The 12,494-nt window shown below is 43.5% G+C and overlaps 1 protein-coding gene across 1 annotated transcript; it reads right to left on the bottom strand.

The window, feature by feature from the left end:
- Positions 1-411: 411 nt before the first annotated feature.
- On the bottom strand, positions 412-2,868 carry LOC149353789 (uncharacterized). The gene is made up of 3 exons (XM_089582826.1): positions 2,714-2,868; positions 1,414-1,952; positions 412-526 (listed from the first exon to the last, which is right to left on the bottom strand). Exons 1-2 carry the CDS (start codon positions 2,717-2,719, stop codon positions 1,419-1,421), a joined length of 540 nt encoding a protein of 179 aa, XP_089438952.1. The 5' UTR covers positions 2,720-2,868; the 3' UTR covers positions 412-526; positions 1,414-1,418.
- Between the last annotated feature and the right edge of the window lie 9,626 nt (positions 2,869-12,494).

The following is a 12,494-nucleotide window of genomic DNA, read 5'->3' as shown; positions in this document are numbered from 1 at the left end:
TCTTCCAATGGCTTTAGTTTAATACTATGCACACTCATTTCAGCGAACACAACGAGACTGCTGGTTTCCTTCGGAAGCATAGCATCCATGAGCCGTTATTCAAATATCCCTGCTGTTGCCTCTCATTCTGCACGGTGTTCACCCCTGGTGCGTTCCACACAACAGGTTTGATATTCGGGACAGGCATTTTTTACGTTTGCCCTTAACGGGAGGTACAGCCAAATGATAGGCTAAAGAAAACAATGAAAGTTAAGGAGCTGGAAGCAACGCAGCCGAAAACACGGCAAAAGTGTCAGATATATGTACTGTGCTCTCAGTGTCTTGTTTAAGTGCGCTCTTATCTTTTTCTTATATCTGTAAGCCAGTGAGATTGAAATTGTGTTTTCACTCTAGTTAAAAGACAATGCCAGCTTCTTCGGTGAGTAAGAATAATTTATTTGAAATTTTTACAAAATGACAGCAGTGAGCAACGCTGGCTGCACGTCGTTGGATTTTCACTCCTTGCGACTAGATGTCCTTCCCGGGTCTGAAAACAAAAAAAACCAAACGAAACACAATGAGCCGTCAGAACAGGTAAGAGAAATTGGTTTATTGGCCGGCCCTTCAAAGCACGGAAGCAGAGGACGTCAATATATTCAGAAATACATGTTTGCGAGCAACCGTTTTACTTTATTAGTAGGTTCGTGAATGGCCTTGATGAATTTTCTGAATACTAACAAAATCGTTGCTCGGAAGACATTTTCAAGTTCTAAACGATGCAAATATGGAAAACATATATTAATAAATTTCAATATTCCCATATAAAGACGACATACTTAGAAGGTTTGCTACAATAGCTCTTGCCCAGTTTTGTGCACACACGAGCTCTCTTGTTAATATAGCACTACAAACGGCCTAAGAAAACTAAAATGTTAGATTGTATAGGGCGCATGACTTATTTCATGCAGGTAGTAAGGTAATCCTGAGTGTCATACGACGCATCAACCCCGAGTTATCAAGTCTTGCTTGTGCAAAACCGTTTAAAACACTGACTTGGAGGGAAAAAACAATGAAAAAAACATAATGACAATTGGCTACTGAAAAAGCGTTTAAAAACATCGTTACTGAATAAACTTAGAATTCTTTTGCTGACACTCTCGGATAGCCCAAGAGCGCAATTTTAAAGCTACTGCGCTCCTTCTTTTCAAAAGTTATTGGGTTCAGATCACGGATCTGCTTACTGCGAAGATGCCTTCATGCCATAATAATCCGTCATCGTGATACTTGTAGTTTTAGAGAAGACGGTCAACGTAGTAGTCGCGCTCCTGCCTAAGCCCCTACACTCTTGTGATGGTAGGAAAATGCTACAGAACTAATTCTCAGACTTTCGCTACATGTGCTCACCCATCGAGAAAGGTACTTCACCACACTCACACTTTCTAGTAGGGGCCGATTCCACCAAAGCCAGCCTGGCCGAAGCCAGCCTGTCCAAAACCAGCCTTTTGTCCCGCGGCACCGCCGGCGAAGCCAGACGAATGCTGGCCAAAACCGGTTCCGTAGCGGTTCGAGTCTGTCTTGGAGAAGCCCGTGCTGGAGCTGTAGCCCTGCTGGTTATTGTAGCCCTGCACGTTCCTGAAGGAGTCACCGCCGGCGAAAGCGCCCGAGCCCTGGTTGAAGCCCTTAGCACCGGCAGCGAAGCCGCCCTGGTAACCGCCAGCGTTGTGGCCGTAGGCAGAGCCTCCAAGAAGGCCAGCTCCTCCGTAGCCGGGTCCACCAAAGCCTCCTCCGTAGCCGCCTCCGTAGCCGCCTCCGTAGCCACCTCCGTAGCCACCTCCGAGGCCAACGGGACCACCGATGAGCCCTCCTCGTCCTTCAATCTTCTCCTCCGCCTTGGCAGCAGCAGCTGCCTTCTTGGCGGCTGGTCCAGCCACGGCCAGGCAGACCACAGCGGCCACAACAGCGACGCTCAAAAACTAGTCGAAAGGAGATGGGGAGCACTAGGAATTAGCATGGTACTGTATACAAGAGGAAGAAAGAAGAAGATGACAGAGGTTCCCACGACTACTACTTGCTGGAAAACCAAATAAGCACTACATGCGTATTTTCAGGTATTGCTCTATTTGTATATTTTTCATGAATTTAATAATGATTACACCACAAGTTAAAAGTAGCCCAATATTTAAGGAACGCTCCAGTTATTGCCAGTTTATTCCACATTCATCTACGTGTCAAACTGCGCCATGGTGCGGGTAGTGAAAGCGGCAGCCTAGAGGTTGTACTCCATTTCAGGACACAGGAACACCTGCCTAAGCATTGCGATTTTTTTAGCAGTTATTGCCTCCATAAATTGCGTCCCAAGTGAAGTAATTTGAAGAATAACACGTGATTTTTGGCGCTAATATCAAGAGGAATCCAGTGCACAGAACTGCTTTCATTTTGCGCGACACCTAGACAGTTCCCGCCGTCACTGGAAACTTAATATTGGCTCTTTCGTCTCTTTGAGAAGCCATGGTTTGCGAAGGTAATTTGCCCAGCGCATTTGCATAACCGTATTGGCGAGGCTTCCTTTGCTGGCTAAGTTTTCTAATAAAATAAACGTTATGGCTACACGCTACGTACGCACACTGAAGAAAATACTCCTATCTTGCTAGACGAAGTCACTGCAGCCTCTGTAATAATGGGGGCTGCATTGCCTTCGCTGAGCAAAAGATTTCTAAGAGAGACGGAGTCCTACCTTCATTTCTGAGCAGGGGATCTTGCCTCCTCCAAGTTGGGGAACAGTGGGCTTAAGATGCTCCTCTGGTTGTGGGAGAATAAAGCGGTCGGTTTTATATACGCGGCCAAAAAAGACAACTTCCTACAAATGAAGATCAGCTAACGAGAAAGTCGTACTGCGTGTTACGTAAGTGTGTCGAGAGAGAGAGAAAAAAAAACAGGAGGAGAGACAGGTGTCCCCCGCAGGCAGCGCACGCACTCGGCGACGCCGCGGCTCCTGCCCCATAGAGATCGGATTCTCGACGACCTTGTATTCTGTTACAAATGCTGGGGCAATACGTGTACGAATGACGCGCTGTGACTGTAACCAACGGAGCGTGCATGGAACGGCCGAGAGTTTTCGGCGTGTGCGGTTCGAGGAAGTCCAGATCGTATCGAGCGCCCTTGGTGCTCGGGAAACCATTTGAAAAGAAAGAAAGCGTATCGAGCAACTGATGTCATTGCTCGTAACTGGAAATTACGGCCGCCTGACGCGTACGGGCCTCCGTACGCGGTCCCTACGGGGTGTGCGTATTGCTAGCGGAAACGTGACACAATGTTTTGATTAGAAAGAAACCGGATTCATCTGACCTAGTGACGATGCTGGCTTCGAGACGCGAGAGACAGCTTTCCTTGGAGCTCCATATAGAAGGTTATAAATCGGCTCCAGTGCATTGCTGCGCTTGAGGTTTAAATTTTAATAGAGTTTCTCGGCTTCTTTTTGCTGAATGGCACCGCGGGTGCATATCTTGTTGCCATTGGAGTGTCTGGAGTGGAGTGTGTTGCAATTCGCCTCAACATAGAACCAAATGATCCTAAATTGTGAATCTCACAGCGGTACCGCACAATCCCAAAACTTTGATCTTTCCACACTGTTCTTTATTTTTGTAAAAAATGTGGAATGGCTTTTAAGTCATTTCTGGGTTCTTATTTATGTTGCCCTTCAAATAAGTTATACGAATTTATTGACTGCTTGTTCCGTATTTAAGTTTCAATCCTTCATTACTTCAGTCCCTTCATTTTGTCTGAATAACTTGGTTCGAGTTCCAGCCCCTGGCAAATACGATTTGCTTCAATAAAAAGCATGATTTGGAACTTTTAATGATTGAGTAATGCCTTCTTTCTTTGTATTTACTTTATGCTTTTAGAGGATTTGTAAGCGCAATGGTGTCACGCGATAAAGGATGTTGCCACAATTACAAACGTGTCGTTAGTCCTCAGGGCATCTACACTTCTGATTACATTCACTCGCCATACGTACCGACCCACTTCTGGCAAAGTGGCAACTTACAGTCATAACACTCGACTAAAGTGTGCCGACACAAGACAGAAAGCCAAGTCCGTTAAGCGACTGATTAAGCGATTAAGCTACTAATATCTGAGAACAGTGCTCTCCTTATGTACTTAGTGCTCCCTGTGGCAAAAACACTAACTCGAAAGGTGTGATGATGAACCAGTTATATAGTTCTAAATCTAGGTCTGGAAAAGTTGTCATGTCTAGCGCTTGTCATGCAGTTAAAAACCAAGCCATGACAGGGACACGGATGTAGAGGGAGCTCTTTCGAGGCGCTTACTGATGACTCCTTTCTATTTTTGTGTTACATTCACTACTTATACAATATATACTTCAGAAAAGTATAAAAAGAAACGATAGGCGCGAAAAGCGAAACGTACACAGCTGTCTATGGCGTCGGTGGTGACAAAATACGAAATGTCTTTGCAAGGAATGATGTGAAAGTTAGCCCAGTTTAACGCCTTCATCGCATTTCATTCTTTCTGCTTCAACAGTAACGATAACTGCCTTCGTTTAGGCTCTGGATAAGCTTCATAATGGTGCTTTTCGCAACATGACACGCAGAGTGCATTTGAGGTGCACCAGACACGATGACATGGAAGAAAGCATGTCAGTGCGCTGGCGTGCTCCTTATGTACGGTTGACGACATAACTTGCAGTTTTGCTCCGCAATGTCACTTTCTTTTTTTTCAGTCTATTTTATTGTGGGCTGGTAGAACCTCTTACAGAAAGCGACATGCTTATGCTAACTTAAGCGTCCGAATATGCGCGGCAGCTGCTGATTCACAATCTTCGGGCTAGTGTGTCTTTTAGATATGCCACTTGCTCCCGGCTTTCGAATACATTCGAAGGCTAAATTAAAAATGAATATTCCCACACAGTCTACGCAACTCGTCTGTTGCGTTTGAGTCGAAACATGCGACATCTCAAAGCAGTGATTCAGATGGGACGGTATTAAGCGGAGGTGAGATGTTGCTTCTAGTGTGTTCCAAATACGCATTTTAAATCTGTATGAAACACAACGCTAAATGTCGTCTGCTTCCTGAATACATTTTCTAATATCTGGAGACAACGTAGTCAAGTACAAGGACACTGCAGCACTGCGTTTCAAATTTTTCTTCGCCCTTTGCTTTCTCTTTCACTCTTTTTACCTCCTTACGGGAAAACTATTAAGTCCACAGTATGGCTTGTTCTAATCCATTGCTGCCTTTCTTTTTCTTTACTCTCAGCCTGATTCAAAGCGGTTCTCTGTCGCCAAGAAGGCTGGAAAATGAAGTGTTAATGATTTCATTTCAAACTTTAACCATCCGTTGCTATTTTATATGTGAATTTGTTCGATCGTACCTCCATTCTCATCCCAGTACTCCTCTGAGCCACATATGTCTATCAGCTTTAGAATACCGTATAAATTGCGCCGGCTGAATACTTGCAGCGCTTAACTGTATCTGAGACTCGCGAGTGGTGATGAAAGTACGGCTTATGCACTGATAGCATGTTCTCCGACTTGCTTTGCAGAGACAGAACGAAAGTGGCAACTTTCTTCATAACTTCTATGAACGCACCCACAATTGTTCACTTCGATGTTTTAAAGTTACCACATCCAAATACAGCTTAATCATTCAATAAAAATTACTCCTCCAAGGGCCAAATGGCTCGTTTCCGCGAGAATGCAACGAATCTTGAGAAATGTGTCTTTTGGTGGAATGAGCTCCCTGCCAATAAGATGGCCAGTTTAACATGTGCACATTGTATAAACAGTCCTTCAGCAGCTGCATCGTCTCGGGAAATGAAATGTGGCGATAAGTTTTTGACACATGTAAACATGCGAATGTATATATATATATATATATATATATATATATATATATATATATATATATATATATATATATATATTTATTTTGAGAGCACAAGGGGATGGTCGCAATGTTGGTCATCACCTTCACCGACTGCCTCGGCAAACAAAAATTACAGCGAGAATTTCTGCATTTTTTAATGTACGCTACCAGAGCGAAACAATTGGGCTTCATGGAGTTTTGTTGCTTTATTAGGTTCAGGCGCACCCCATCTTTCGCGGGCCACTTCACCAGAAACTCGTAACCAAGCGCTTCAAGTGCTGAGAGAGATCAAATTCATCGAACCATTTGCGGACTCGCCGGGGTTAAAAAATGTTTTTGCTGTCTCAAGGCATCTTTCCATGCTCTTTATCAGTTCAAGAATACGACTGTCATCAAAATATTATTAATGTGATTTTGTTCTACGTGTATAAAAGAACAAAAATAACTACCATCACACTTGATATCTGCTCTCTGGTAGATTATGTACCTTAACAGAAACCGCGCTCTCGCTACATCTTTCGAGAATATTGTATTGCTTTTGAGCACGCGATAAGTCTCACTAAAACGATGAATCATTGCCAATCGGCAACTCGGGTGAACGGTGCGCGTTGGTTTTAGCAAAGAACCCAGTTTTAAACCACAAGGTCTACAAAGCTTGCACACGAATATTCAGACTAGATAGTTCTTGATAATGCAGTTATCATAGCGAAAAGAGCAACGATTTGGTGGCATCGAATAACGAACGATCAAAAAGACAGGGTAAGCCGTAGTTTTCTCATGTATTTTAGGGCATGTTTTTGTGCACTTTTCTCAACAACCAATTGAGGTAACGACTATCTGTTTATATCATTTTTTATCGTTGCTTTAGGCTCTTTCCACTGAACCAAAACTATGTAACACAAGTAAAACAATAATTTTTATGATATTTTTTTCTCGAGGACTAGATTTAAGTCCGCTTTTGGCGTTATTTCTGTTTATAAAATAAAAAAAAACACCTGGCCTAATTTTGGTTCTCTATGTCTCCACATGCTCATATAAAGCATCGACAAAGAAGTGACCTTCTGCCTCATATTGTTTCGAATTTAGTGGTACCGTTAATACAAAAAAAAAACATATTTTGAAAAAAGTTAGTTTAAAGTAAAAAGTAACTATACTACCTTGTTTTTTGCTTTGCCAAGTTTTGCTAACCTGTTAATTTCATAGGCATGGCCTCCGTAGTCATTATTCAACTTACCTTAGGCTTTTTCTACCAGTTGTTTAGTTTCCTTGGCTTTTTTTTACTTGCTATGCTGCTCAGCCAGCAGAGGAAACTTGTCACCAGTTGACTTCTCTAAGCTGGTGGAGACTGTCACTGCTTCAGAATAGCCAAAAGGGCTCCACTACCTTTGTTCTTGCTATTTTACCGTTTTGAGAGCATCTGCAGTGGACATCCTTAGTGTCCCTGGTTCTAAAGTGGAAATTTTTGTAGCTCTCCCCCAGATGATGCGAGTGAAGGACTAAAATGCTAGCATCGAAGATTATACCTAAATATGTTTTTACTCCAACTGAGAATAAGAAGCATGCAGCTCCCTTCATGGAATCGTATTTCAAATGGCTGGTAAGGCATTGCCAGCACAAAAATGTTGCCTGGCCTCTCGCTTCGTCAGTTTGAAAGCTTTTCTTTAAAAGAAAATATACAGTGCAGGAACAAGTGCAATGTTAGAAATAATGCAGAAAAGAATGGACTACCAAAATGAAGTAAAAGTAAAGATCGAAATATTTTAATTTTTTTCTTACCCTGTCCCCTCAAAGCAAACTAAAACAACATGCATACATTTTCCTTCTGCTTATCGTTATTCAAACGTACAGTAGCACTGCCTTCTGCTTCAGTAATTTTTTTATGAGCCTTCGTGTGTGCTTCAGCAGCCAGGCCCAGCCATTCTCATCCGGCATCCAGAGCCGCTAATATGAAAAAGAAAGACGGAAGTAAGGACATGATATGCAGCGCCGTAGTTGAACGAACTTGGAGGGCAATTTTATCTCAGTATTGGCGGTAAAAATTGACTGTGTAGTTTTTGCCTATGTTCAATTTTGCTTTGGTTTGGTTTGGTTTGGTTTGGAGGTTTAACGTCCCAAAGTGACTCCGGCTATGAGGGACGCCTATATTCACTTTTGTCAGACACCAAAAGACGCATTCCGCTATCAAATTGGATTTAAAATCTTCTCGCCAGTCCATTCGAACTTGTAACGTCATTATCGAAAAGGGCGGGTCACGGTCGTTTTTGTGCGGTGTACATAGCGTAGCCACCGGGATCCGCGCTCAGAATTGGCTGTCGACAGGAATTTTACTTAAGAAATCGGCCGATGATGGCGACACCTGTATTTTGTTTTTTGGCCTCTTCACTCTCTTAAAAAGCCTCGTTTTCGGGGAAAGTGATCTCTTCGTGATTAGAACGCGGCACCTTATCGAAACAGGACAACTCCTGCACATTGTTAGCGACCCCTTAAAGACTCACAGCGAATAAATCAAAGCCCCTGAATCTAGTCGCAGTGTTGTAGGCCCCGCGCGGGGTGTCCTTCGTGAGTCATTCCAAGCGCAGACGCATTGGGCGGGACAGAGCAGTTCCAACAGCCAAAGCTGTACTCACTGACAAGACGGCGTGCCAGCAACACGATGTCACGGTGTTATCATGGTGACTCGGCAAGTTAGAGTGTGATTGCTCTGTTCTTTGTGAAAACGCTATAAATCGGAGCAAATACAGGACAACACTCCTTGTATGACTTCGGTGATTAAAAATGAAACGTGAGTGCCCATGCTCTTCACAAAGAACTGGTCACGAAAAATAAAAAAACAAGAATAGAAAATTTCCCCTAGGAGCATTTGGAAGCTTGGTTCGAATGATTATTGTGATAGGTGCGGTGCTCTAGCACGTGGTTAGGAATTTGCGAGATTCGAAACACCACGTTTTTATCATGAGAACCTTGGGATAGTGCCGTCTGTTCTTCCGCATCATGCTTCTTTATGCGACGCCGAAGCCTTTTGGGCCTGTCTGTTCTCGTTCGGATACAGCCCAATGAGCATGCTTAAGCTCCGATCTAATCAAATATGAAATATTATATTGTTTTCTCAAATGCAAAAACACAATCCGCAATCCACTCTGAAGGCCCGAGAGCTTGTACGCTGAATTTCCCAAGTGGCTGGATGGTTTGTTTCCGTAATTGCTCAATCACTCACAAAGGCACTGATGTTTTATAAGGGCTTCAATTTGTTACATCATCACTATTTCGTACCTAAGTATCGGCTTCCAATCTTTTCTGACACAGAGATAGAGTCCAGGTTACCTGCGTTGCCCCCTGTCGCATTTATATTGCCAACATATTTACATCATCAGTGTGATAGCTCTACTATAGCTGAGTGACGTGGCCACGCAGATCTCACTGAAGCCCGCTGAATAACTGCTTTATGGTTCAAGGAAATATAACGTCTCAAAGCGACTCAGGCTATGAAGGACGCCGTGGTGGAGGGCTCTGAAATTTCGACCATCTAAGGTTCTTTAACGTGCACTGGTATCGCGCAGTATACAGGCCCCTAGAATTTCGCTTCCATCTTCGACCGCCGTGGCCGGGATCGAACCCGCGTCTTTTGTGTCAGCAGCCGAGCGCAATAGTCACTGAGCCACCACGGCGGGTCGCTGCATAGCTGGATAGTGAGCTTCTCAAGTACAATTCACAAAAAGTTGCCACAGGAATACCTGAACCGTAACTTAGCAAAATCACACTCATCTTTAAGACCTTTACAAGATGCTCATTTTACCTTAACTCGGGCACACAGCATCAATAAGAGACTCATATCAGCTGAACTTAACACACCCACTAGAATGAGTTCGAATAATTCTGTTCTGTTTATCCAGTCAGCCACAACATGCCAGCAATCATTATTACTATTGAAATTAGCCTTCGTCTATTATCCCTCGCGTCTCACTGCAATCACTTCACCTTTGTATGTGTAAAATATTTGACCATACTCACTTGCGTGAAAAATTAATTTTACTCCCGCAGGACCTGTCACCTCTGATAGATCCCACCTACAAAACTGAATACCATTTGGTGATACAAAAATATTTTTCATACCTTTCTGACCCCGGAAACCCGAAGAACGTAATCACATTCCAGCATGACTAGCTGGCCCTGACTGCGAATGAACGTTTATTCAAGAATAGATTAGACGGAATGATATAAGTAGGAAATTTTTTTATTATATTATGCTCTTGTTAGTTTCTTTCTCATTTTTCTAACCACTCTTGTCTTTAATCCCTCTTGACATAGGAGGTATCTTTAAACAAATAAATCAAGGAAGTATAGACACACACGCAGCATGAAGTTCAACATTATACCGGTGTATTCGGTCATCGTAGAGAAGTAACGTCATTGTCTAAAACTGTCATAACACTGCATCATGTTACTTCAAAATTCTACGTCAGGCGCCTTAACCTTTCAAATGACCATAGGGAGGTTTCGAGGGCGTTAAATGAAGCCTGTTGGCAATGTTCTTAAAAACAAACAATCGTTTTGAAAGGTGAGTTCGCATCTCAAACCACGCATCAGTACACTAGAAGATAGAGAGGTAATGGTTTCTAACCCTTGTTTTGTCTAACAATTGCCGGTCGAATTTGGTCTCGCGAACAGTGGACTGCAGCTGGTGCTGTCATTCAAAATTTCTGAAAGGTGCTTTAATATAATCAGTTGTTTGTAACTGGTGCCTTATCGACTCTTAATTCGGATATATGCAGCTTCCGTGAAGTAGAACTTCCTTAACGAAACTCTCTTTTGGCGGCAGCAGTTCCGTAGTAAATGTCATAAAATATTATAGGAAAGTAATGTGAATGCGTTTTATTTAAAGGTTGGTTGGTCGGTTTATGGGGTTTGACGTCCCAAAGCGACTCAGGCTATGAAAGACGCTAACTAAAGGTCCATGCGCTTATTTCCGTTATAGAACATCAAGCAACACTATCACTGGTACAATATCGCGAAACGCACAGAGTGATTTTCAGTGTCAAATCCTTATCTATAAAGTGAGGTAGAAATTAGAAGCCGAAATTTTTGCGAATCGCAAAGGTCTGTTTTGACGGATTCGACTTAAGCTAATTCAACCTGGACAGGGCTTGCGGAAACCAGTAATCTTATCAACAGTTCAAACAGCAGTTGTGGTGAATTGGGAAGGAAATCATCCTCTTTTATCGAAAATGCATTTGTTATGACGTCGCGTCTTCGTATCATGAAGCAGAAACTTGGAGAGTATTTTAAATGTAGATGGCTGCTCTGACGTCTTGTACCGAATAGGAATTATTAGATGCTGGTGGCACATTCTACTGTTGTGGTACAGGCATACAAAACAATTCGGAAGCAGGCCCATTCGCAACTTCTAGGGGAAGAATCGACGTTTCTGCGGTATTTTCTGTACGGTTTTAGGTGTCGATAAGAGGTCGTTTAGGTATACAGCTGAAAAAGCCACAAGCCTGTCCACAGGCAGCTAAACATGGTGGCCCCATCTTAACGGTCGGGATGGTCACAGCAGACTACTAACGCAATGGTATGCAGCCTCTTGGCAGAATTGGTGGGCCAAAGAGTGACTACGAGGCCGCGCGTTGGCTTTCGCAATAGGTTTATAGTTGGTTGGTTTATGGGGTTTAACGTCCCAGAGCGACTAAGGCTATGAGAGACGCCGTAGTGGATGGCTCCGGAAATTTCGACCACCTGGGGATCTTTATCGTGCACTGACACCGCACAGTACAGGGGCCTCTAGAATTTCTCCTCCAAAGAAATTCAACCGCCGCGGCCGGGATCGAACCCGCGACTTTCGGGTCAGCAGCCGAGCACCATAATCACTAAGCCACCGCGGCGGCGCAATAGGCTTATATATTTTTGTACAAGGTGCTCAGGTTACTGCGCCAATGCTAGGTGGATCTAGTATTGACGCAGTTGGCTGCTCGCAAATAATTGCAGCTGAAAATCTGTTTCGCACTGTAGAAAGCAAGACATTAAAGGTCGATTGCTCCGACAACGCTGAATTGATCATTGTCTAAATTATATATACCATTTATGGGCTTAATGTCGGTTGCAGTTTGGTGAAAAACACTGCTGCTTGTCAGGAGCGCGTTTTGCGTCTACTGTTAAGGAATGGCTGCGGCGACGTGCTGCAGCTGGTAATTTCTACTCTAAGTGGCCTTCCTTCACATCGAGCATCCCTACATGCCATCATTACTTGTGTCCGGCAAAAATGCGATAGTTAATGTGTAGCGCCATTGCTTTCTTTGTTCTCGCCGCCTGGTTGCCTCAACTTGCATTTAGCGCTGCACAACTACTTCAGTTTTACGACCTCCTTGTTCGCCTTCAGAACGCGAGCAATGCACTATGCACAATCCTGGCAATGCAATGCACTATGCACAATGCACAATCCTGGTACCAAGTGAAGTGGTCAGAATATTCAAGGTGGTAATTACATTAGAACAGTAGGCATATTTTTCATATTGCGGCACAATAGTCTTAACAAGTCTTAAATTGGAATCTTTTCCATGCCGTATACACGAAGACAAGTTGGTCTGGGGCGCGGGGCGTCTGAAGATTCGGAATTAATAGCTCCAATTAGCCGC

The sequence above is a fragment of the Amblyomma mixtum genome, chromosome 3, assembly GCF_055824585.1.
Source record: "Amblyomma mixtum isolate Tamu chromosome 3, ASM5582458v1, whole genome shotgun sequence".
In the NCBI taxonomy this organism is placed as follows: domain Eukaryota; kingdom Metazoa; phylum Arthropoda; class Arachnida; order Ixodida; family Ixodidae; genus Amblyomma; species Amblyomma mixtum.
This window is presented reverse-complemented; position numbering and strand designations above follow the sequence as displayed.